General features: G+C 36.4%; 1 protein-coding gene across 2 annotated transcripts in view; it reads right to left on the minus strand.

The window, feature by feature from the left end:
• The window catches only part of INVS (inversin), an 82254-nt gene that overhangs the window by 18343 nt on the left and 39130 nt on the right, over window positions 1-24781 (minus strand). For both annotated transcript variants that reach the window (XM_083877764.1, XM_083877763.1), the window contains exons 6-11: window positions 18186-18366; window positions 14500-14609; window positions 9754-9925; window positions 5476-5631; window positions 3827-4056; window positions 2704-2810 (exon numbers count right to left, since the gene is read on the minus strand). In XM_083877764.1, the coding sequence (XP_083733890.1) occupies window positions 2704-2810; window positions 3827-4056; window positions 5476-5631; window positions 9754-9925; window positions 14500-14609; window positions 18186-18366 (956 nt within the window). The remainder of the gene's footprint in view (window positions 1-2703; window positions 2811-3826; window positions 4057-5475; window positions 5632-9753; window positions 9926-14499; window positions 14610-18185; window positions 18367-24781) is intronic.

Here is a 24781-nt window from a genome sequence, read left to right on the forward strand (position 1 = left end):
GGAAAACTTAAGTCTGTTTTCAAATGGACACAGATGTTCAAAATATTAAATTGCTTTGGGATTTAATGGTGTCCAAGACATCTAAGCCTTTTTCAAAATAATTCCCAAATTTCCCACTGTCGACGTGGGAGCAAAATTTACATATCTCCCTCACCAACACTGAAACTTCAGGGAAAGACATTTGATGACTGAAAATTATCAGTCACAAACCATAATCAAGACCATCTAACATAAGACTATCCAACAGCAAGTGTCAATGCATGTGATTGTGGAAATTAGGGCTCTTGTTGATGGTAACCTGCTAGGACACAGTGCTGGTAAGCAAAGAAAGACAGAAAGCACAATTGGACCTGCCACACAGCAATGGTTTGATGGAAGGATAAACAGTATCTGAGCTGAAGTGTCTGCAGGAATAAAGACAATGACATAACATGAAAATTTCGATGTCAAGGTGTGCTGCTGATAGCATTTAAAGAGATACAGATATTTGATAACCCAGAAATGGGAACTTCAAAAGGAACGTTATTTCAGAAAAACACATTTTTAAAGTTGTCCTAATTCTGAATACCTTAAAGACACAAAAGACAATAAAGTAAACTTAATGCTATACCATGTATCTACCAAAACAATGCATTCTATTGCAGATCCCAGTCATGAAGATCCATATTTTAAAATGTGGATTCTCTAACTCCATTCGAGCTACCTTTGAAAGTAAAATAATCACTTAAATCAAATCTGAAGAGAGGTTTTTATGACTGGACACTTACATACTCTCCTCTGTTGTGTCAGTTCAAAGCTTGATGTAAATTTCCTTTTCCCTTGGTTCTCTCTAAAGCAGATAGCTTTTAAATCAAGCTGGCCTCACAGGGAAACACATGAAGACATCAGCCATCAGCTGCTATAGGCAATTTAACATGAAGGTGGTCAAGCAGCAGCTTGATGCACCCAGGACATTAGGTTGGGTTACAAAATAAATTTGCAAAGAACAACAAACCCAATACCCCCCAGATTAGCACTTGATCACATATTTGGCAAGCAAGTGGGCACTTTAAAATTCTAGATGCAATCTCAGCTCTATATTTTCTCTAATCATTCAGTTTAAACCACTGCATTGGAATTCTTAACTGGTATCTCATACTGCACTCTTAGAAAAAAAGAAGGGAAGCTTTTTTTTCCTATAGGAATATTTGAAAAAAAAAAAAAGTCACTAGGTAGTGAAATTGTTACTGATTCAAAACCAATTTCATGCAATTACAGGTGAACCATACCCATGAGGTTATTTTTCCTCTCTCTTACAACACTCAACTTGATTTTCCACTTTCCAAACTTCCAATTCCTTAACAATAAAACAAAGTTTGTAGATATTTATTAAGATGCAACTGTGCAATTTTTACATATATTTTAGGAGAATTATATTTAAAGATTGATCCATCTAGAAATACTGGGGATTTCTTTTGTTCTGCACACACACTAGTGCTTATCAGCAGACATTTGGAATACTGCTAGCTGTATTTTGAGTAATTTAGATTTATACATTATATATATATTAATTCCAGAAGGGAAACAAAAATATATACTATCTGAATGACTGTGATAAACCACAGCTAAGGTATTTTCCTGACATTTAAGCATCATTAGTACATTTCTACAAAGTAAGGATAACAGCAATCTCCAATCTGGAAAAATTGTGGCTTTTAATCTTACTTAATAAAAATAATTTAATTAAAACTGTTTATTCAATTTTCTATCAAAAATTACTAAAGAGAGTCTTGACACTACTTAATTAGAAACTAGTTATACGTTCATTTGTGTTTCTCAAGAAAAAATAAGAACAGAAAAGGAAGAGAAATCTGAATGGTTTAGAGTGGAGAATGAAAGAAAAATAATGAGGGAAGAAAGCAATTAAAATCAGTTAAGTGCAGAAGTCTCAAATTTAGAACTGAAATATGGGGTTGCAAACACCTTAAGTTATTTAAAATGCTGAAATATTCAAATTTATATGGTATGCTGTTCATAATCTTATAATTATGAGGAGGTCATCTACTCTAAAAAAAGGCATTAGAAATTTCTGCTAATAGTAATTATCCTCATGGTCAGGTGACTAATTCGAACTCCACAACCCAAATCACTTTTATAAAACTATTATTTATATGTCAATGAAAGATAAAGAAAAGAGATGCAAATGTGCTGTCTCTTTATGATTATAGGAGACTTTTTTTTCTAATACAGGCCCTAATACAGCCTTTAGAATGCAGTTAACCACCAGGTACTTTGTAATCACCATTTTAAAACATAACATTACATTTCGCCCATTTTCTTTCTTCTTGCTGTATTTTTATCAAATATAAAAGAAAAATTCCAATCTACTTCAACAGCAGCAGAACTGCCTTTTCATCCTTTGTCCATATGTATCTGCCATCAACACTATATACACGAGAAAGATCTTTAATATTTCCAACAAGACTAGAGTGAGTAAATACTTCCAGAAGTATTCATGGTTCGGAAGTATAAAAGTTGAAGCTACAATGTCTTAGTTAAAGAAGGGAACTTTCACATTAGAAAAGCTGCTTAGGCTGAAGCCCAAGGTTACAGCACTCCTTGGAGATACAAGATGATTCTCCTGCAGCATCTGAACATTTAACGTTTAAATGGAAGGCAGCCCTTCGGCACAATTATAAAATAAAACCTTTAGACAGACAATACCTCTCTTCACTGTTCTCCATGTGATTGGGGAAAGCATCAAAGCCCAGCAGTAACTTTATAGCATCAAGGTAGCCATTGTTGCAGAGCCAGTGCAGGGCAGTTCTGCCCTGGAAAACAATAGAACAGAACAAGAATAAACATTATCCTCAAACTCTACCATGCCACAATAAAAGTCATAAATCATAGTGTAATTCAGTGCTTTCCTGGACATGAAGAACAAATTATTCTTCTAAATAAACTTCCTTGTTAAAATAAGGAGAAGACAGAACTTTAAAAATTAATTTTTTTAACAAGACTCCAACACTAGTGCTTTTCCACCTAAAATAGCTGAAGAGCAGCATTAGAAGACTAGCCTTAGTGTTGCTTTCTTTGCCAAAGATGTACAGTATGCTCTGTAGAACTCTTTAATGAAAACCACATTTCCATTACCTGGAATTATCTAATCCCTACAACGAATAGCCACAGAAAAGTTCAATAAATCTGGTGAAGCTTTTCTGACTGAAGAGGTTCTACTGACTTCTGAGAAATTACGTCATATAACAAAGAAATCTGTTATAGGTTGCACAATTATTCTGGCTCCTAATTTCAACTACTGCCACAATAATGGCACAAAAGAACATATAAACCAATCAGTGTTCTTTTATTTTTCACCTGGAAGAGTCATACACATGTGGGTACTTAATGTGGACAAGTAATTGAAGCAGTTATTGCACAATCTCACTTGCAGTACCTTACTTTCCTACTTGCTCTCCCTCTCTCTGTCTGCTGGAGAACAGACTAAAATCACATTCCCATGTCAGCTGTTAATAAGGAATGACAGAAGAAATCATATCTTTAATATGACTCCTCATATGATCACACTTCCATAAGGAAAAACCAAAAGTGATCATTGAAAAATACAAATCTTCAATTCAGGCTACATATTAAAATACTACTTTTCTTTCGAGATTTTAGAAGTGAAGGCTTAGGGAAAACGACACCAAGGATGCATTTCCTTTTGTGACAAACAGCAGCACAGATGTTTCTATGTCCTGGAAAAGAGAATGACCTTGAAGAAAAGGAAAATGTTTCAATTTACGGTTATTCTAAAGTTAATTATATACATCAGTGAAGAACAACATACCTCTTTATCCTGAATATTTGGATCTGCATTGTTTTCCAGTAACACTACCATGCAGTTAATGTAACCTCCATAAGCTGCACACTGCAGAGGTGTTCTACCTGCATAATCCTGCACATTAGGGTTGATTTTATTTTCTATCAGGATTTGGCACACGTCAGCATTTCCTCCCAGGGCTGCCCAGTGAAGGGGTGAATGGCCATCCTGGTCAACCAAATCTACTCTTGCTCCTCCTGTAAAAACAAATACATTTTTGAGCACAAAAAGAAAATACTGTTGAATGTCAAGAAAAGAGTGAGTTTATGTTCAACTAGAATTTATTTCATAAACTGACAATTCAGAGAAGTAGTTTGGAAAGCAACTTCAATTTTGTTACTCAAATCCTAAAACTTAAATCAAAATTAATTGGGAATGAAAAAAGTTTCAAAGAGGGTCAGGCACCTAACTTTTTTACAATCTTCTGACTATCCTCTAATATGCTTTAGAATATGCAGACTTACCAAATTCCTAAGAAACACCTATTTTATTTGTTTTAGGTCTATGAATTTTCAGTAGAACTTTTCTTAACAACAAAATAACTTCTAAAAATTGAATTTCAGATTAAATGTCTTTTTAAAGCTCTAAAACAGATAAGATAAAATATTCACAATGTAATAATTTTTAAAATAAGCTTATTTTTTAAATTCAAGCATGCTAAGACTCTTTTATGCAGTTAATTTCTCTATATGTTCTTGCAAGATGTAAAAATTCTGCACAAAAGTAAAACTCCACAAATACAAGAACTTGAAATAACCAGCAACAATGACTCTCTATATCATAAAATATTTAATTAAACATAACTCAGATTCTGATAGCCAAGCTTCTTGCATCTACAAAAGCTAAATGGCACAGGGAGTGGGAGGAAGATCTTAACAGGAGGCTAAAATATGCCCAGCAGATCATGCAAGGAAGCACACTTTTCAGTAAGAAAGGCTGGTTGATGGAAAATTTAGCCTGGATACTTCATTTATCTATAAGTGAGATAAAGTCTGAAGTAGAGATGTTTCTGGGAATCTAAAATGACAGAATTTTGCATCTAAGATGCCACTGTTCTTTCACTGTACTTCTTACCCTTCAGCAGATATTTTACAACTATCTAAATCCTATTTCTGCCTACAAACAAAATGCTGCTTTAAAAAACCAACCAGAAGAAAATATTAATGATGTGGGACTTTTGATATTTATCTACATTAAAAAAAATAAAGATTCACTTTAAAAGGTCTTCAAAGAACTTTAAAAATGGTTTTTCACAAAAGTGAAGAAAGCTTAATTTGGTCTTATTTACTGGGGGGAAAAAAACCCAAACAAAAACCAAAGAAAGGGAAGAGTTGGTTTGAGAGACTAGAATGTACTTGCAAAGGCTTAGGCAGAAATGAACTGTGAAAAGAACAATCCCAAATTTGAAAGTTTTGTATTTAACACTTCTAGCCATTTTGCACAACACTGATAATCTTTTAGATTCACTAGAGCTATTTCACAAGGGGAACTTACAAACAAAACCTGCTTTAAGGAAGCAATTTCCTACCCCACTTCTTGCTCAGCTGTTTATTTCCCATTCCCATAGGAAGCAGCAGCAGAACTCTGAACAGGTTTGTAAAGCCCTGAGAGCTGACCTTTAATGAGTGTTTGAATCACTTCCTTGTGGCCCATCTCACAGGCTCGGAAAAGTGGGGTGTGTTTCATCACATCCAGAGCATCCACCTGTGCCTTATGCTCCAGCAGCAGTTTCACTGTGCTGACGTGGCCAGAAAGGGCAGCAGCGTGCAGTGCTGGAAGAATAAAGTAGTAGGGAAAGAGAAACCACAGCACCATGAGCTTTAGAGGTCCACAATTAGAACAGTCTAAAAATTAATAAATAAAAATTTATTACAACTATTCGGGTGGCTAAAGTACTTTTCAACCTCAAGAAACTGAACAATCATAACAAGTGATGATGTAACTTTCTTGCCATACAAGCAACAAGCAGAAAAACTCTAGTCCTGAAACATGTCTCCAACTTGCACAAATAGACATTTTACATTTAACATCACCAAGATTGGCTTATAGTGAGGATTTGTGGAAGAATAGCAGCTTCTGATTAAGAGAACATAACATGATTTACTTCTACCTCTGTTTTGTTGCATTTCTGAGATTGCCCACCACCAGTGAAAGAAAGCTTTCAGTATTTCTTCAATGCTTTCCTGAAAATGACTTTTTTCTTTCAAGTAAGCAAAGTTGTATCAATTAAAACTAACTTCATAAAACCAGTCAGCTGTTCCTACACTGCCTTGCACCCCTTTTTTGTTCCAGAATTACTTGGAGAAAATTTTATATGAAATTATGTAGCAAGACCATCACATCATATCTTGCACAGTATCTCTGGCTCCCTGTTTTCTTCAAGAAAAAGAAAAAAATTACAGAAAGACCAGATGCTGCTACTTCAGAACTCAGGTAAAGATGTGGTGCCCTGTGACTGGAGTTGCTATTGCCTAACACAGCATCCTGCAGGCACTGTCAGCCAGAGTTGAGAATGACCAGTTCATGTCTCTTTTTGAAGGAAAGAACTGCACACAGCAATGAGATTCCAAACCAATGGAGAACACATGTATTGGTGGTTTCACTTATAGTTTGACTTCAAAAATGGTTTGGGTTATTTCCTACAATCAGCAGTCAAATCAGACAGCCTACATTCTCATGCTGCCTTAAATGTAGAACATTTTATAGACAATAAAATCAAAATAATATAGAATAAAACAACAAAACCATATGGTTTATAAGTGTGCATTTAATAAAGTGAACTCATATTTCCCCATGAAATTTCAGAAATATTCATGCTTAGTGAGAACTGAATCTACTCATGCAAACAAAATGTGGGGCCGTGACATTACCTACATGCCCATAGTTGTTTGATGTTAGAACAGACAGGGTCAGGATCCAGCAGAGACCTTATACAGAAATGTACACCACAAAGACCAGCATTAGAAGGAGCAGCTTCTTGAACCACAGCCAGAATATAAAAAGAGCATTTTTGTATTTGCCAGCTACTGTTTACAACCAGTACAGCTCATGAGATAGAAACCCAGCACAACCTGTTACACAGGCCCTGCTAAAGTGCCCAGGTTGTTCCTGCTGTCGTTGACCCGAATCCAGCTGGTGTTTGCTGCCTTGAAAGAGTCACAAAGTAAGTGATAGTGACATTGTGACAGGGACCAAGCACTGGGGTCAGGGCCAGAGACACTCTGAGAAGTGAAAATTGAAATCATGCCTTTGAGAGGACACTGATTTAAGTTGAAGTGCAGCAGGCTAACAGCGCAGGGAGCTCCTGGCGCGGGTGAGGAGTGAGTGCCTGTGCAGCAGGCACTGCGGGTGGGTGGATATCAGTAGGAACTGGACAGGGATGGGATCCCTGCCGCGCCGTACACTCGGATGGGCCTGGTTTTCATGGCCTGACCTCACAATAAACTCTAGGTTCTGGTTTTTGTCCTGAATCCCTTATGAAACCGAAGGCAGTAAACCACTCCATCAGATGACACATGGGGTGTGTGTAACAATACAATAGAAAAAGAGCTGCTGTGTCAGCTTGGCCAGTTCTTCCCCCCTATCACTCATTCTGACGCAGGCATCTTGTTTCGCACTTTGTGCTCAATATTTTCTTGTAAGCCAAATTTTCTGTGATGGAGTCACGGTGACTGAAGAGATTCTTCAGCCAGCTGGTGACAATGGGCCCTTTGTTCAGCCGACAGACAGAGCCCTCTCCATTGTGCGCAGTGACGGCAGAGCTATAAAGCTGCCCCTGTAATGCTCCTGCAGCGCCCATCTCCGAGAGGAGGGAAATTCCTTTCCCTTGGTGTCATTTTCCTACACAATGCCCAGAGTCTCGATGTTCTAGCGGAGCTCAATGGAGAGCTTGCTCTTTTTGAGTAAATGCAAAAGGCTGCGTTAACGCAACGGTACAACCCAGCTGAACTGAGTCCGCACACAAAAGTCAGAAAAGCACAGCCTTGAACTCTGCTCAGCAACTGTATCCCGGGCACGGAGGCATGTGTGCTATTTGCTATTAATGCAGAGTTCCCCGTCCTAAAACACTGCTTTTCCCGCACGAAAACTTGGGAATGATTAAAGTCCTTTGGGGGAAAAGAAAATAAATCAGAGAGTGATTTACTGGTGGGCTCCCTTTTATGTTTAGAGCTGGCTATAATAAGGGCCATGCCATGCACTCGGTGGCACAATGGTGCAGCTCGGGCTGCTGGGCAGCACAGCTCCCCATTTTCCAAACTATTCCTGTGTTCTACACAACCGCACTCACAAGCAAATGGAAAACCCATTCATTTCCTTGGATTAAAAGCCCTACAACGAAACCGAGATTAAAAGGTGATTACATATCACCGCTAGGAAAGGTTTAAGACTGAAAGATAATAAAGCCAACCACCTGAATTATTCAAGCATGAAATCCACACCTGAGTAATTTCAGAAACACAGTATGTGATTACCGATTTTTGCCTGCAAAGAAAAAACCCCTTTGTAAGGAGGTTTGCACAGTTACAACAACATTGCTGCACCTTAAGGTCTGAAACAAATACTGAGAGGTATTTGAAAGGGAACTAGCAACTGTAGGTGAGACTGATAAAAGATGAAATAAGATTAAAATTGTAGAATATTTAGTTGGTAATGTCATCAAACATGAAGACTGAGATTGGTTGCACTATTTCTTACACTCAAAAATTTCAAACTATCGCAACTTCAAAAGACTGATTTATTTTGTGTGTGTTACATTGTAAGAAAAACAAGAATTCAGCTATTTAAACAGGATTTTATGTTAACTATAAATTGCTTTTTGTTAAGATACAGCATATTATCGAAGGAAACTTTAAAAATTCAGTTTATAACATGAAAATAATATTGATGCATACTAAGTTTCAAATCCTGAAACACAACCCTGACACATATATTTTTTGCACTTCTAACTCTGTGACTGTATCAGGCATTGGGTAGTTCCTGATCTCCCCACAGAGAGCTTACCCTGAAGCCCTGCTATCAAACCCAAACAATTTTATACCAAATATATCCACATTCTCCTGTTTTTTCATTCAGATGCCATCAGCATACTATACAACTCAACTACTTTTCCTAAATTTCCAACACTGTTGAATATATAAACACTTCAACACCTGTCTCTCTCACCTGTCAGAACTGTTATTCTGTTTTTGTTGAAAGCACTACGTAGGTACAATGTTTCTACCAATTTTTTTTTTTTCCTTAAAGGAGACAAATTCATAGTTATTACAGGAAATTCTGTATTTTGCTACTTGCATGCTTGAATCCTGAAACAGTGTGTTGCCTACTTATCTTTTATTTCAGGCAGATAACAGGATGATAAATTTGGGGGATATCAAGTTTGATCTCTTGTTTGGACAACAGAAGTGCAACAGCTCTAATCTTTATTTCACTAGCTTTACAAGTAACTATGGAATGATTTTCCTGATGACAATTTAGCTACTTCACTGGTTAGTGGGCTCTGTATTGTTTCAAAGTATTTGTGTACTGTCAAATACATTTTTGAACAGGCATTTTCAGGAAGAGCTTTTTATGCAACTATGTCTCATTTTATTCTTCAAATTACAGAACAGCTCTTCCTTCCACAGGATTACAGAACTAACTAAATAGCATTGCAGTACCTTTCTTCTTACTACATTTCAAATTAACTGTTCCAATCTGTGCAGAAAAGGTTTGTTTCTTTCCCACAATAAGGCAACGAACTGATTCATACATATAGTTAAACAAATGCAGAAATGGTTTCACTATTGAAGTACACATTTAGAAAAACATTAATATAGATTCTAACACTGTTTCCACTTGGTGGAAATCACACAGACTGGAAATATGCAGTGGCTCTCTACTGTAAAGCATCTTACCTGTGCCGGCGTATTTGTCTGTCATGTTGATATCAATATCCAATTTTAAAGTCAGCATAGTCCTAATGACATCATCACTGCCTTTGCCAGCTGCCCACATGAAGGACGTTCTTCCCTCAAGATCTGAGTCATCTTTTACAGAAGGATGTTTCAAAAATACTTCAACTGTTTCCTGAAAAGACATACTGTTGAAATTAACATTAAAAGGAATCTGCAACAACAAGAAACTATTGTTTCATGTAGCTGTTTATGAAGCAAATCAAAGCTTCATTTTTCTTTTTATATTTATAAAGAGTAATAGCTCAACAGGAGCACTGTATCTTCTGCTATGCCTTTTCCCTTGCCAACGATCATAGTGCATCCTTAACTACGAGTTTAACACTGTCATTTAACACTTTTTTCTTTTCAGTGTCAAATACAACATGTTCATCACAAGGAAGCAAAAAGACACTGCAGTCTCTGTGAAGAAAGCAATGGGAAAAATATCATGAGTTTATCAAAACATGACTGTAATGCTGTGATGAAAAAATTACAGAATCCTTTAGGTTGGAAAAGATCTCTGAGATCTTTAAGTCCAACACCTCAGTGTCAACCAGACCATGGCACTGAGTGCCAAGCCCCATCTCTCCTTAAATACCTCCAGGCCTTGTGACTGCACCACCCCATTCCAACATTCAATCAGCCTTTCTGTGAAGAAATTCCTTCTCATGCCTAACCTGAACTTACCCTGAAAACAATGTTCTTTCAAAATATTTTCCCAATATTTTTTTCTCTCCAATTATAAATACAACTGCACATGGAAATATTTTACCTTGCCTGTCTCTAAAATTTTATTTTAAAAAAGTGTCAACATAGACATATTTCTAATGTTTATTAACATCATCAGGTTACTAATTACTGAAATACTATAAATCAGAAAATATTAAGGAAATCTTTACACCTGAGTCTTGTCTTTCCACTTTAACTGTTAAACTAAAATCTCAAATCAAGAGAAAAAAATAATTATTTCTTTAAATGCTTTTGTGTTTTCTTTATTTCTTATATTTCTTTAAATGTGTTTGTGTTTAGCTGTCAGCAAACAATTCCACTTGTTTAACCTGCTGCTAGATTCTTAGTGAGTCACCCAGGAAAGGAAGGGAGAGAAAGTCACAACTATTAGAAAAAGAATAAAAGGAAGATTTTCCCTTTTCTACCTAATGCCTTAAAAGGCTGTGTATGTAACAGCTGGGAAACATCTGATATGAGTCACTGGTAGGCTAGCCAATAAAACCATGAAAAAAACCCAGGTTTCATTATTTTACTTAATATTTTATTATTAACAGTATCTTAGCCATTCCTCTGTGTGACCCCACAATAGCTCTATCACTACTCTGGGTAGGATAGGAATTTCCTGGCTATAATGAACTAAATTTTTTTAATCATGAAGGTGTTTGAATGCCTAAGAACCATGGATCAATTTGGATTTGTTTTTTCACTACTACTTACTATTTCATCCCTCTAAAGAAATAGGAAATTTTGCATTTATTCTATGCTACTCATCTAAGATCCTTACAGCTTTGTGAATTTAGGTCTGAACTACCAGTTTATTGTGAAAAAGTCCAGCCAGAAGCAAGGAGAGATGGAAGCATAAAGCTTTCCACACAAACCCAGCATGAGTTTATAGCTCTGTGTACTCACACTGACTACTACTACACCTCAGACACAAACAGCCTCTCATTAGGCTGAAACTCAGCACCCTCCCAGGGCTCTGCACTGCTGGAAATCCCACAGAGTGAGAAGCACTGCAAAGGCTGCACTTCTTCAATATTGAGACATGTTCTAAAAAATACAAATATTTTATTTTTCCATTAATTTTTGGCAAAGCAGCGCTTCTTTCAATGACTCTTTCTTTTCTACAGCTTTTTATTGGAAAAAGTGGAAGAAAATCCCACAGTGCTAAAAGCATTGTTTTCCAAAATGAAGTTACTGCAACTTGAAAACAAAACAAAATTAAATTACACTGGAATGATTAGCAAATCAGAAAACAGAAGTAACAATCAGTTTGATTCTACATGTATTTTGTTATGAAAGATCACATGTATTCTAACACTACTAAAAAACGTGGAGGAAACAACATAAACAACAAAGCTGAAAAATAATAGCAAAGGAGAGAGTTAAATGTGAAACATTTAATTCTGGGCTATCAGGAAACTGAAAAATACTACATATTATTTTCGAATATTTAAAAATAAGACAGGGTATCCACATTTCACTTACTAGAACAATCTATATAAATATATGAAAGAAAAGTACATTGTTTTGAACACCTCTAGGAAAATTAAAAAAAACACCAAAACATTATTCCTGCATACTAAAATCAATATGAAGCATCTTAGCTCAGTTGGTTAGAGCATGGTGCTAATAACACCTGGGTTTAATCCCTGTTTGGGCCATTCACTTAAGAGCCAGACTTGACGATCCTTGTGGGTCCCTTTCCACTCAGAATATTCTGTGATCTGGAAATAAAGATTCTCTGATCTTCCTTCACACATGAAGTTCAAAAATTTAAATAGCAATGTTCCTTGGGACCTCCTGTGGCATACCCAAGACACCTAAATTTGGGTAGTTATATTAGGTAATGTCTCTTCTTCTAGAACTTTTCCTGTCTCTAGTAAGTGGGTATAAGTTAGTCTTAGGGAACAAATTCTTCACATAAATTAAACACTGGCTAAATCTTTTCAGTCTTTAAAAAAACCCAAGAATGTCGTATTATAGTAAGCAACCCACAGAGAAATAGAGCAAAGAGCAAGATATCAAAGCAAATAAAACTGAAAGTCATGCAAATATTTACCATAAACAAAAAAACCCCAAATCTTCTTCTTGTTAGGGACTACGAAACATCCCATTTTAAATGAGAAAAAACACACCTAACCAAAGTTGGGCAGACTGAATAGAACAACAATGCAGCTCTCAAACCGTGAGTATAGAGATGCTACTGCCAGAACAAACATGGATGTATCTCCACTCAGTTGTTTGACCATGTATATGGAGTGCAGTGGTGGGAATTACTCAATGATATGCACAAATAATTCTGCTCAGAAACAACTGGACTGGTCAAAACAGACTCAGACATCATTTAGGCAGGGGCTGTTGAGTACATCACCAACTAAAAGAGGCTAGCAGATCTGAATGAAACTCTCCTGGGACATTTTTCTTGTAAGACGGAAAACAGTACGTTCATCACAGGATTACATAAGGATGTCTGATTCTACCATGTACTTTATTTCCACTTAAAACACAGATGATATCACAGTTTGGCTGGCTGATGGGATCAAAAAGCAGTGACATAATGAAGATGTTTCATTCAATTGAATCAAGCCCAGGGAAAGAAAGTCAGTATGAAAAATCTTACTTTATTTTAGAAATACATCAATACAGAAAAGAAAAAAATCTCACAAGATAAAAGAATGTGGAGATAATCACCAGATGGTAAACAAAACCTTTTTTTTTTTTTTTTAATGAGGCTAACTCAAACATGAAAGAAAGGCTTTTACAACACAAATATTTTAGATGCGTGAGTTAGGCTCAAATTGTACATGGCCCTAAATGGACAAAAATCAGCATCAACAAAACGTTCTCTAAAGTGAAGATTACACAGAGAGATATGCTTCAATAGAAGTCTGAATTTAAAAAATATCTGGATGGTCTTAAGACCACCTACAAAAAAACCCCACCAAAGCCCCAAAACTCACTCTCACAAGGGAGCAAAGATATTGGTCTGTTCCCTCTTTCAGTATTACTTCTGGATTTGTTAACTTGAATTATCCTCAAGGGCATTTAAATTTTCCTTTTTATTTTCCTTGTTAACATGTAGGTATGCAAGAAAGACTCAAATTACTATCCCTGCTATGAAAACACTTCAATGTGGACTACATAACTATTGCATTAATTAGGCATTAAATTACCCTTTCTGTAAAGGGAGGGTATGAAAACAATGAGAGGTAAAGGAGCTTAAGTAAAGCTTTCTTAATTTCCAGTGCTTGAGAATTACTTCTGCAACATATGTGACTGGCAATCATTGAAGTGCTGAGTTTTATACTTGGCTCTACTGTATCTGATCTTGCTCTGGGAAAAAAAATTACCTATTATTCCAAAGTATAGGAATTAAGCTGTCTGAGAAACCAATGTTCTTTGTTGTCTGAGTTTAAAAAATATTTTTAAAAATTTAAAAAATATAGTGTTCCTGAAGAATTATGACAAAAGGCACTCAGCTCTTTAGCCAAACTTCATGAGACAACAGTTCATTCATAATGCCAAATATTCATAAATTAATCACCTTCTTGAATGCAAAGACTGGTTTGACTGGTCCTGCAGCAGCTGTGCAAATACTCCTACAGGTCATCTTACTCTAGATACATTATTACTCCTTATTCTTCATTATAATGAGTCCTAAAACCTGAAAGCACTGTGAAATAGTAGGTGTCATTCTGATTTCTGTTGAAGTAACTGAATGACTATTGTGTATTCTGATGCAAACATAAAACTCAAATGGCCTTTTTTTTGTACAGAAGGTTAGTTTTTGTAAATCTATCTTTTAATAGTTTGAAATTAACCACATTTGTATCACATAGCATAAGAGAACTCTGAATTAACTCATGCCAACAACACTGTGTTTATATGATTTCAAAAACAACTCAAGCACTCTGCTAAACTGTAAAGATTTCAGCAAGATATATTTACTTCGCATTTAGGGTATGTTGTACTTACAGCAAAGTTGCTCTGAGCTGCATAATGTAGGGGTGTTGCACCTTGACTGTCAGATGGGATAGTTCCAAACTTATTTCTTTCTAATAAGAGATGGACAATCTGTGCATGACCTGAGAAAAATAATATAATAAAAACAAATTTGTATCAAATCCTAATGTCAATAAAAAGCTTAGTTAAAAAGGAAGTTTAAAAAATACGCTGACAAACAAAAAAACTAAACTCAAACAAAACAGAAGAAAAAGACTAGACTTTAATAAATAGTCATATACTTATGTTGTAGTCATTATAGTTTAAATGTAAGAGAGAAACATAAGATTTGATATTTGAACTATTAAGTCTGTCATGTACTTTCTTCCCAATAGTGCTCTAGTGCCATATTCTGTATTGTCATTTTTGGGAGGCATCTATAAATCAGAATGATTTATAAATACAATATTTCTTTTAACAGAAATCACCAGAGCTTTTCCCTAAATAAAGAAACAAGCAGTAACCGGCCAGATAGCTAAGATATTAGCTTTGTAATGAATTGGTCAAATATTTCCAGAAAAAGCTTATAATAACTCAATTGAGATGCTGCATTTGAGTGACAGGTCAGTAAGAAATAAAGTGAGCATAGGCTGATGATGATGAGCATTTGTCCATCTGCATTAAAAGACAAGCTAAACCAATGCTGCAATTTCATCACACATCACATTGTTTTACAGAAATCGAGTGTAAATTCTTCACTCAGGTTTAATTTAACTAAAATTTCATCTGAGAATGTATAGCAGAATCAGAGGCTAGTCTACTACCAGCTGCTATAAACAAGCTCACACACAAGTCCTTCCCTAAAATCAGATTAAAATATTTTGAGATTAAAATCACAACACTTTTGAAGAATGGATAAACTTTATACTCACTTCACAGACAGGAAAACAAAGACAAATACAGTATATTTCTACTAAAGTCAACCAGTCCAGTCATATACTTGTTTCTGTTGGCATATGCAGCTCACAGAGTATCTTAATGACTTGGTATTTTAAGCAATACTATAAAACCGCTCTGATTTTACAGGTGAAAACTCCCAGTACCTCATATGTCAGAAAAGCAACCAATTTTGCAGCTTGTTACTTTTGCACAGTTGTCTTGAATCACTTTAGAATAAATGAAAAGGTAGGTAAACCTTCCTGCTAGCATTAGACTATTTGTAATGAAAACACCCACAATTACAGAATGGAGCTGTGCTCCACTTGTGGTCTGTAGCTCTTAAACACCTAAGACACAGAGGACTAGGCAAGCTCTCTTGTAAAATGGCACTTTGAGACTTTATATGTACAAAAGTATCAGAAATGAGAGAAAATGGTAACTTGAGTCAAAAAGGATGAAGATTCATGTGAGGATTTTTTTCCTTCTAGGGGCCTTAGGGTATACAGGAAAGCTCCTCTTTCCTGTTAGGCATTAAGAGAACCCTGGATGCAGAACATCACATTATTTTGTCCCTTCCTACAACCAAAAAAAAACCCAAAACAAAGAGATATAATGTTGCTATGCTACTCCCACCTCAAGAGTATAAGAAGCAAATTGAGGTTCACTGGAAGTTGCTTTGGAGCAGAATCCTAGCAGAAAAACCATAGGAGTACTGAGCCTGAAAAAAGATTCCTGAACTTTCAGGATAGAAAATTAGCAAATGGGAATCTAACTCCATAATCAGGACAGGAGGTCTAGCTCAATTATCTATGAGAATAAGGCTTGAGGGAGTTGAAAGAAAAAATTGTATTGGGTGCAACAGTGAAGAAATTGGTGCAAAGGTGGACCTTGCTTGGCCATTAATGTAAACATTAAAACTCATTTATTGAGCTCAAGAACTATGGTTTCTGTTGTACTTTTATTTAGCAGAGATGTAACTTGCCTGTGACTTTAATCTACACAAAAGAAAAGGTAAGAGGAGCAACAATGCCCTTAAGATGCAGTCACATGCAGTACATCATATCTAAGAAAACATGTGGCAGCAAGTTTTTAAATCTTTAAAGTTCCCTGCACTGCTTTAAATCTCGTACTGTTAACCTGTATAGTAACATCTTACTCTCTTTAAGATCTACATAGAACATTAACCTCAACTTAAAACCATAACCCTGAAAATTAATAATGATTTACTAACCAGAAATTCCCAAAGAGCATATGCTACCTAGAGACCTCATCAGGTTCACAGAATAGTCTGGAGGTCTTGGCATATCTTCCCCCTTTATTCTACATTGATTAGACAATCCATTTTTCCAACAGACAAAACTTCTCTCTTAAATACAATCAATTTCAACGCACAATAAATTTTGCTTCTTGGACAGAACCAAGTGATAATGACTATTTTTTGGAAAGCTGATCCTATCACACTTAAAATGCTTCACAATTTCTGTGTTAAAATTCAGTATCCCTACATATATGCAAATTTGAGAACACCCTTCTCTCTTTTTTGCTTTAATAAACATAATCAAACTACATATTGCCACTGGAATTGCAGTAACTCGCTCCAGTGAACATCTGATTCTTGTATTGGCATTCTTTGTCTGCAATGTCCCAAAGGATCATTGGGATGAAGCCTGTCAAAAGGGGAGAGAGACGATTTGAAGATTCTTTTATCCAGTGGTTATTTTTTCCTCCTGAATGGAAATAGGAGGTAAATTTTCTAAATCATATTACTTTTGTGTCTGTCATTTTATGGGTTGTGTTTCCCTGCATTTAGACTATTTACATTTAACCAGGTTTTAACTTGTTTTGCAAGGATCCAGTTTTTGTAAATCCAAACCAAAATTCACATATGCAAGGTTACAATTTACAGAGCATCTGAATCTCTGGGTAACAATCTAAACAGAGGAAAACTCTCTACAAATAAAACTCATTGTCAGATCTGATTAGATTGTCATAGCATGTCTGATGAAGACCTTGTAGCAGAAGTGTCAAGTCTGCCATTTTTTCTTGTTTAGTTGTGCTGGCATTATCAGAGTATCTGCATTTTCTTTGTGGGAATCTTCTTAAGCCCCTTATTTAGTTTGTGAAGGGTAGTTTAATAAAAACTAGATAATATAGTCATAAATCCACTTAACCAGGCAGACATAAACTGCAGTACATCACAATAGGCTGGAAATGAGCATATGACTGATGATGCCACTATCAACCCCTCTGCACTGTGGAGCAGCTCAGCTCCCTCATCAGGCACCTGGCAAACCTCATGTGACCATCTTACATATGGACCAAACAAGGGTACCAGCTTAAATCTGTATATGAAATATTAGTCAAGTTATCTTTTCAGAAAAAAAAATAAACAGAAGCTCTGATATTTTCTTCATACACTGCCATAGATTGTGTTGCTTTCATGCTGGGCTGTGCAGACACCACTGTTCCAGAGTATCTGTTTTTTTTTAAACCTATGATCAAAGCTGCATATGCAAGAACAATCTCAATATACTCTAATAGTTCTTAAATCATCAGCATATATAACCTGTTGAAGTAATGCTTTATACAATGCTTTGGAGAATCTAAAGCTAAAATAAGCAGTCTACACACAAACTTCTAATCCTGGTTGAGCAGAAACTCTTATTGTTCTAAGAGATTATTTATCATACTGCCAGGCTGGAATAAAATGAAAATCAGAGACAAAGATTGAACAGTACAGTTAATTAATGACTAAGTGACTTCAGCACTGTCCAGTTTACCAAGTAAGGCTGCCCAGTGGAGGGGAGTTCGAAACAAGTTGTCATAAGATGTGACATTGCAGCCTTCGTAGGAGGTCAGGACATCCACAACTGCTACATTCCCATCTGCAACAGCAAAATGAAGAGGAGTTCGTCCTTCATAGTCTTGCCAGTTAAGCAGAGATTCTGTAGGTGCAGCTTCCTTTAAAAAATAAAGGAAACCACAAAAATTTTAAGAATATTTAAATTGAAGAGAAAACCTATGCAATCTTTACAGATGCTTTTTCAGAGAGATACACTGTTCCTTGTTCAGGAGAATGTAGCTCTACAACCAAATGCTTTTGTTACAGTATAGGCTACTTTCAAGAATTTCTTATGGAATGCTTTTTTATACTTAATTATTGTACAAGACCTGGTTTCTGGTACATACCCTATAGTTTTATCAGTCTACTGTGCAAGTGGTTCCTTAAACGGTTCTTTGAAACTTTAAGTCTAGCTTTTATGAAAATAACGAGAAACTCTTACATGATTTACAAATTGAAAACGACATATATATCTTCAGATTTTCTCCAAAAACACTTCCCTTTTTGCACAAGTTAATTTCATGACTTTCATTATCATATTCTTCTAGCATTTTACACCCCTAAAGTATTTCCAAAGAAGATGTCTATATTTCTAGCTGACAGGATAGAAGTGAGAGAGTACTTCTGTTAATGCATCTACTTCTAATGGGCTTAATTTTGAATTGAAAAAGTCATTTAAAGTTTCATGATTAGTCACTTGATCATGTAATATAAGCATTAATAGATATAGCTTGACTTTTCATCATCTTTTCTTAAAAAAAGATGCTAAATTACTTTCACATAAGGTCCCTAGCTATATAGCTTTCTATTATGATAATTCCATCTCTCAAATGCTTTCCTATACAGATTTCTCTTCATGACTCTTTTCCAGCAGAACAGGTACAAATGAACATCATCTTAGTATTTGAGAGATCTTTAAATAGCAAATATCATAAAGGCCCATGAAACACAAACTTCAAACTTCACTTTCCTGAAAAAAGAGGTATTACTAAAAAAAGGGGTAAGCAATAATACAGTAGAAACTCACATGGACACTAAACATCTAGAGTTAAAGATTGTCAAAACAAGAGTTTAAATGAACCAGAGTGAGTCTGCTTTTCTATTTCCAACAGATGAGAACAATTCACTGAAGTCACGGGAAGCCTGTGCTTTTAATTCCCAATTAAAAGGGAATGTAGTCCTGAGATTTTTAACTTCCAACACTAGAGGGGATTTAAACCCATGATAAGTGAGAAAAGCAATCCTCCTGAAAATACAGAGCCACGCTATATATCACAATACATTTATGAAACAGGAGCAAGGGATTGTGATCAGTGCAGCTTGTTAACTGTTAAAGCAAGTTCTTGACCCCTTCCTCACTAAACTAACTGCAATCTTTCCTTTTGACTCCACTAGGTACAACAAATTGGCTGTAGTATCACTTGCATTTGCATTATTTGATGTGTAGTTACTATTACACAGAAAACAAATATCTAATATTGAGAACAATAAATCAAGGAGAAGAAAGGAAAATCCAGAATTATGGTTTCTATGCAAATATTAATCGACCAAAGTTGTACATTCTATATTTCCTATGTAATGGATAAAAAAAACCCCTCAAAACTCCCCAAACAGTTAGAGTTATATTTCCCTGTATTTTCTAAGAACAATCTGGCTAAGTCAATACAGCAGTAGTACCTTCAACTCTGCAATGCCCCAATTCTTTGTTTCTTACTGTTTACTTTCTTACAGTGCCAAGTTAAAACTCCTAATATTTGGTTAATGCAAGTTTTCTAGATCTAAGGAGCTACATAATTTGTACACTGCAGATAAATCACAGAATTACAGAATGGTTGGTTTCAGAAAGGATCTCTGGAGATCACCTAAAGCAGGTTCAACCACAGCAGGTTGCACAGAATTAAATCCAGATGAGTTTCAGGTACCTCCTGAGAAGAAGACTCCACAACCTCTCTAGGCAGCTTGTTCCAATGCTCAGTCACCTTTCACCTCAGTAAAGATGCTTTCCTTCATATTCAAATGGGAATTCCATACTTCACTTTGTACCCATTGTCCCCTGTCCTGTTGCTGAGCACCACTGAAAAGTGTCTGGCTCCATCCTCTTGATATCCACACTGAAGGTATTTCTCATTGGTAAGATCCCCTTCCAGTCTTCTCCAGGCTGAACTGTCCCAGCTCTCTCAGCCCAGAACAGGACACAGCATTTCAGACGTGGCCTCACTAGGGCTGACCCTCTAGGCAAGATCACCTCCCTTGACCTCCTGGGATTGCTCTTCCTAATGCATCCCAGGGTACCAATGGCCGTCTTGGCCCTCAGGACACACTCCTGGCTCATGGCCAGCCTGTTGTGCCCCAGGAGCTCCAGGTCCTTCCACTGGTGCACAGTGTGATTCCTCCCCTGGTGCAGGACTCTCTATTTGCCTTTGTTGAGGTTAGATGAGTCTCCTCTCTGCCCAACTCTCTGGCCAGTGCAGTCCCACTGACTGGTAGCACACCACAGTGGTGTATCAACCACTCCTCCCAGTTTTATATCATCAGCAAATTTGCTGAGGGTACAGTCTTTCCCTTCAGCCAGGTTATTAATGAATACATGGAAAGAGACTGGGGCTGATACTGATCTCTGGGGAACACTTCTAGATAAGGCCTGTAACCAGACTGCCACTGGTCACAACCCTCTGAGCTCTGACATTCAGCCAGTCCTTCACCCACCTGCTGCCCACTCAGAGAACCCACCCTCCCTGAGCTCACCTGTGACACTGTTATGGGAGACAGTGTCAGAAGCCTTGCTGAAGTCAAGGTGGACAACACCTACTGATCTTCCCTCATCTACCCTGCCAGTCCTGCCATCACAGAAGGCTCTCTTATTGGTCAAGCATGATTTCCCCTTGGTGAATCTATGTTGACTACTAATAGCCTTCTTTTCCTTCAGATGCTTAGAGGTAAGACCCTGGAGGAGCTGTTCCATCACCTTCCCAGGGATTGAGGTGATACGTGTAGTTTCCTGGGTTGTCCTGGCCCTTTCTCAAGACACTGGAGTGACACTGGCTTTGCTCCAGCCCTCAGGCACCTTTCCTGTCCTCCATAACTTTTCAAAGATGATAGACAGTATCTTAGCAATAACATTTGCCAATGCTAATTAAGTTGACTATCTCAGACAAAAGACTTCATCAGTTTTAAGTCAGTTATCAGTACTGTCAGCCATATTTTGTTAGAGTCAAAAATTAATATATTTAAAACATACTGGAGTTCACTAATATATGTAGTCACCAGTACAATAACAGAAATCTATTAAAAACATAAAAAAATGATAAATATGACTTTCAACTAAAAATGCAATCAAAATTAACATTACACATACAAATCACAATAACCAAAAGATGTGTAACACTTCTTTTGATAAGCATTCAAAAGCATTTACCTGAACCACTACAGTGAAAACTTGAATGTTCTTCCCTAACTTTAATAATTCTCAAGAGAAGACTAACTGATAATACATTTACTTTTTGTCTATTCATAGAGCTCAGCAGGGGGAGCATAGAGCCTACTGCAAAAATTCATTTTATGAGAATCATTTTTAAGAATGGCTAAACATGAATTATGATAGGCACAGAAGTTATTACTGAAATTCTAAGTCCACCAGAGGAAAATGTGTTTGAACAAAATGGACAAACAAGAAAACAAATGCTTCTTCACTTATAATTTGCTGATGTAATCCTGACAGCTAATTTTCAAGCTTTCCAGAAGCACAACATCCTAAATAAATGAATCCTAAAACTTCTGGCTTAAAGTCATTGATGTTGCCAAGAAACATCCCCATACTCAAAAGCATTATTTTTGCAAAATGGTACAGAATCTCCAACAACAAAGTCACTAATTATATTCTAGTTTAAAAGTATTCATGTTTTTTGAATTTTTTTGCCACTTAAATTAAAATTTTCTAGGCCTGTTTCTGCCTACATTCACAAGTATAATTCCTTTAGATTTGAAGTGGATTTGGTTAGCTATAATTAAACTGTCATACTGTATTAATATTTTAAGCACAATACAGAGAAGAAACAGAAGCTAAACGTTTTCCTGTGCCAATTAGAACAATGGCATTGTAATCAATAATGGAAAGTGTTGTATAAACAAATGTCATGTCTCTTACCATGAAGAATAAATAAAAAGAAGAGATACAAAATAGACAGACAGTACTAAGCAGTGGCTTCCATCATAATAATGGAACCTTATTCTGTTCTTTTCTCCTTAAATCTTCTCAAGGTTTTTTATGTAACCAAGCACAATCTGGAAAGGTGGAAAAGGGAGTTGACCATGAGAGGATCTCCAGATTAGAGTCTCTCTCTACTTCACATGTTTACTTTCTACATATGTTGAGCTCCATTTTGGCTGTATTTCACGGATTTCAACATCAGATATAACCAATTTAACTGTGTAACTGTCACCCCTGCACACCTAACATACTTTCTGAGCATTCAGCTAAGCTCTTTTAATAATTGTTTATTTTGACAATACCAATGGACTATGTACTATACAAATATCAAGCAGAAAGATGACCCTCAATTTTAAGAATTTATAAACAGGAGACAACATCTGGTCACACCCGAAGGGCAGAGTACAGAAAAACAAGACAGTATTTTTCAGTACCATTGACTGTGATCTCGATAAAACCAGCAGCTAAACTTTTGTAAAGTTTTTGTAAAGCAGCACTGGAGAATTCCAAGTAGGATACTAGAGAAAATAGAATTTCCTGGGGAATTCTTCCACGGTGTTAAAGATAACAAGAGAGAAACAACAGCAGTGCTGTTTTTCATAACTTGGCCAGCAGGCACCAAAGGTAGTCTGGAAGTACACCTTGATGCCTCACTGCTGTCTGGGCAATGGCACAGTGCTTAGAGAAAGCAAAGACAAATGGTTTGGTTGGATGTAATTAAAAACGGGGAAGCAATAGTGACACAGACACTTGCCTTTTATATTGTTATCACCACAAGAAGTCCTTCCATGAACTTAAAAATGCAATTATATGTTAAGACAAAAGAGGACAGAAATTTTCACTCTATGGATACATCCAGTAGAAATACAATGCAGAATGTGAAAAACTATGAAGTTAGAAGACATAGAGAGGAATGAGAATCAAACATGATGCTTAGACAATAGACTTGGAACTGGGTAATATGGCAAAAAGCAGCTAAGAAAGGAGGGGAAGAATGAGCTCTGCTGTGTCTGTGCTGTGCTGTGAAGCTATGTCACTTCAAGACAAGTAAGAAAAACATTTCAATTTGGAGAGAAGATCTTACTACAGGATTAAATTCAGGCTACCACCACCACAAGGTATTTATACTCAACAAAAAATTTAGTCAGCAGATTGATTACCTAATAACAACATTTCTGTATCATCAACTTTACAGCATAGCTAAATTAGTTTTTCATTTAAACTCATTATTAACTTACTCCATTAGTAAGCACATATAGATGCAACTAACTGCAATATAAACAATTAAGCTGATGCATGAAAAAGCCTTGATGAAATCAAGAATTCACTTTTCAGCCCAGCCAAAGTGCCTCTATACCACTGCACACAGCATGAGAAACAAACAGGAGTTGGAAGCCTCCAGAAGAAAGCTATGACCCAGTTGCCACTACTGAAAACTTGAACGGACTCAGAAGGGACAGGACAGGAAGGAGGACCAAAGGGGATAGGACACAGCTGGGACATTTGACACAAACTGACCCAAGCAATACTTCATATCATGCTCAGCAAAAAACCTCAGGGACAGAGGGACGGCAGGAAGGATGCTCATGGCTTCTCCATTTGTTTTCCCAAGCATGATTAGGCATGCTGAAGTTTTTTTTCCATTTTCCTCGAAGGCTGACATTTGCCTGCTGATGGGAAGAGGGAATAAATTTCCTTTTCTGCCTGCAGCTTTTGCTTTCTATACTGGGCTGGCATTATCTTCATCCACAAGTCTTCTTGCCTTCCTTCTACCTTCTCTGCCTCGAAAGAGGTGAGTGAGTGGCTGTGTGGGTGTCACACTCTTGCCTGAGCCCAACACAACTTTAAGAAATATTTGCCTTTTGTTTGAAACAGTCTGTAGTTAAATACAGAGATCCTTATGTACTTTGCAGCAAGTTTACTTCTCCAGTGTGGCAGAAAAGTAGATACAAATTCAAAGTTTGTGACAAAATTTTGTTTGCAACAAATTATTTCACATCTGGATACAAATTACACATATACTGAATAAACGGCAGTAATACAGTAATAAAATCTTTTAGATGCTGGAAACTTCTCTAAAACTATTTTTATAAGTAAAAAAAGTATCAGTTACTGTAAGATTATCAGTGTGACTTGAAAAAAAGCAAAGAAAGTTTTCATTTTCATGTATAATTCTCAGTTTGCAACCTAATCAGGCAGGTAGACAAACAAGTCCTCATAGTTAAAGTACAATCACCATGTGTCTAGCTCTGAAAGACCTTTGAAAGACAGCTACAGGAAGATTGTTTTAATGTGACAGAAAATTTAAATTGAGGCTTCTGTACCTT

This window comes from Zosterops lateralis (assembly GCF_965231275.1).
Source record: "Zosterops lateralis genome assembly, chromosome: 1".
Classification (NCBI taxonomy): domain Eukaryota; kingdom Metazoa; phylum Chordata; class Aves; order Passeriformes; family Zosteropidae; genus Zosterops; species Zosterops lateralis.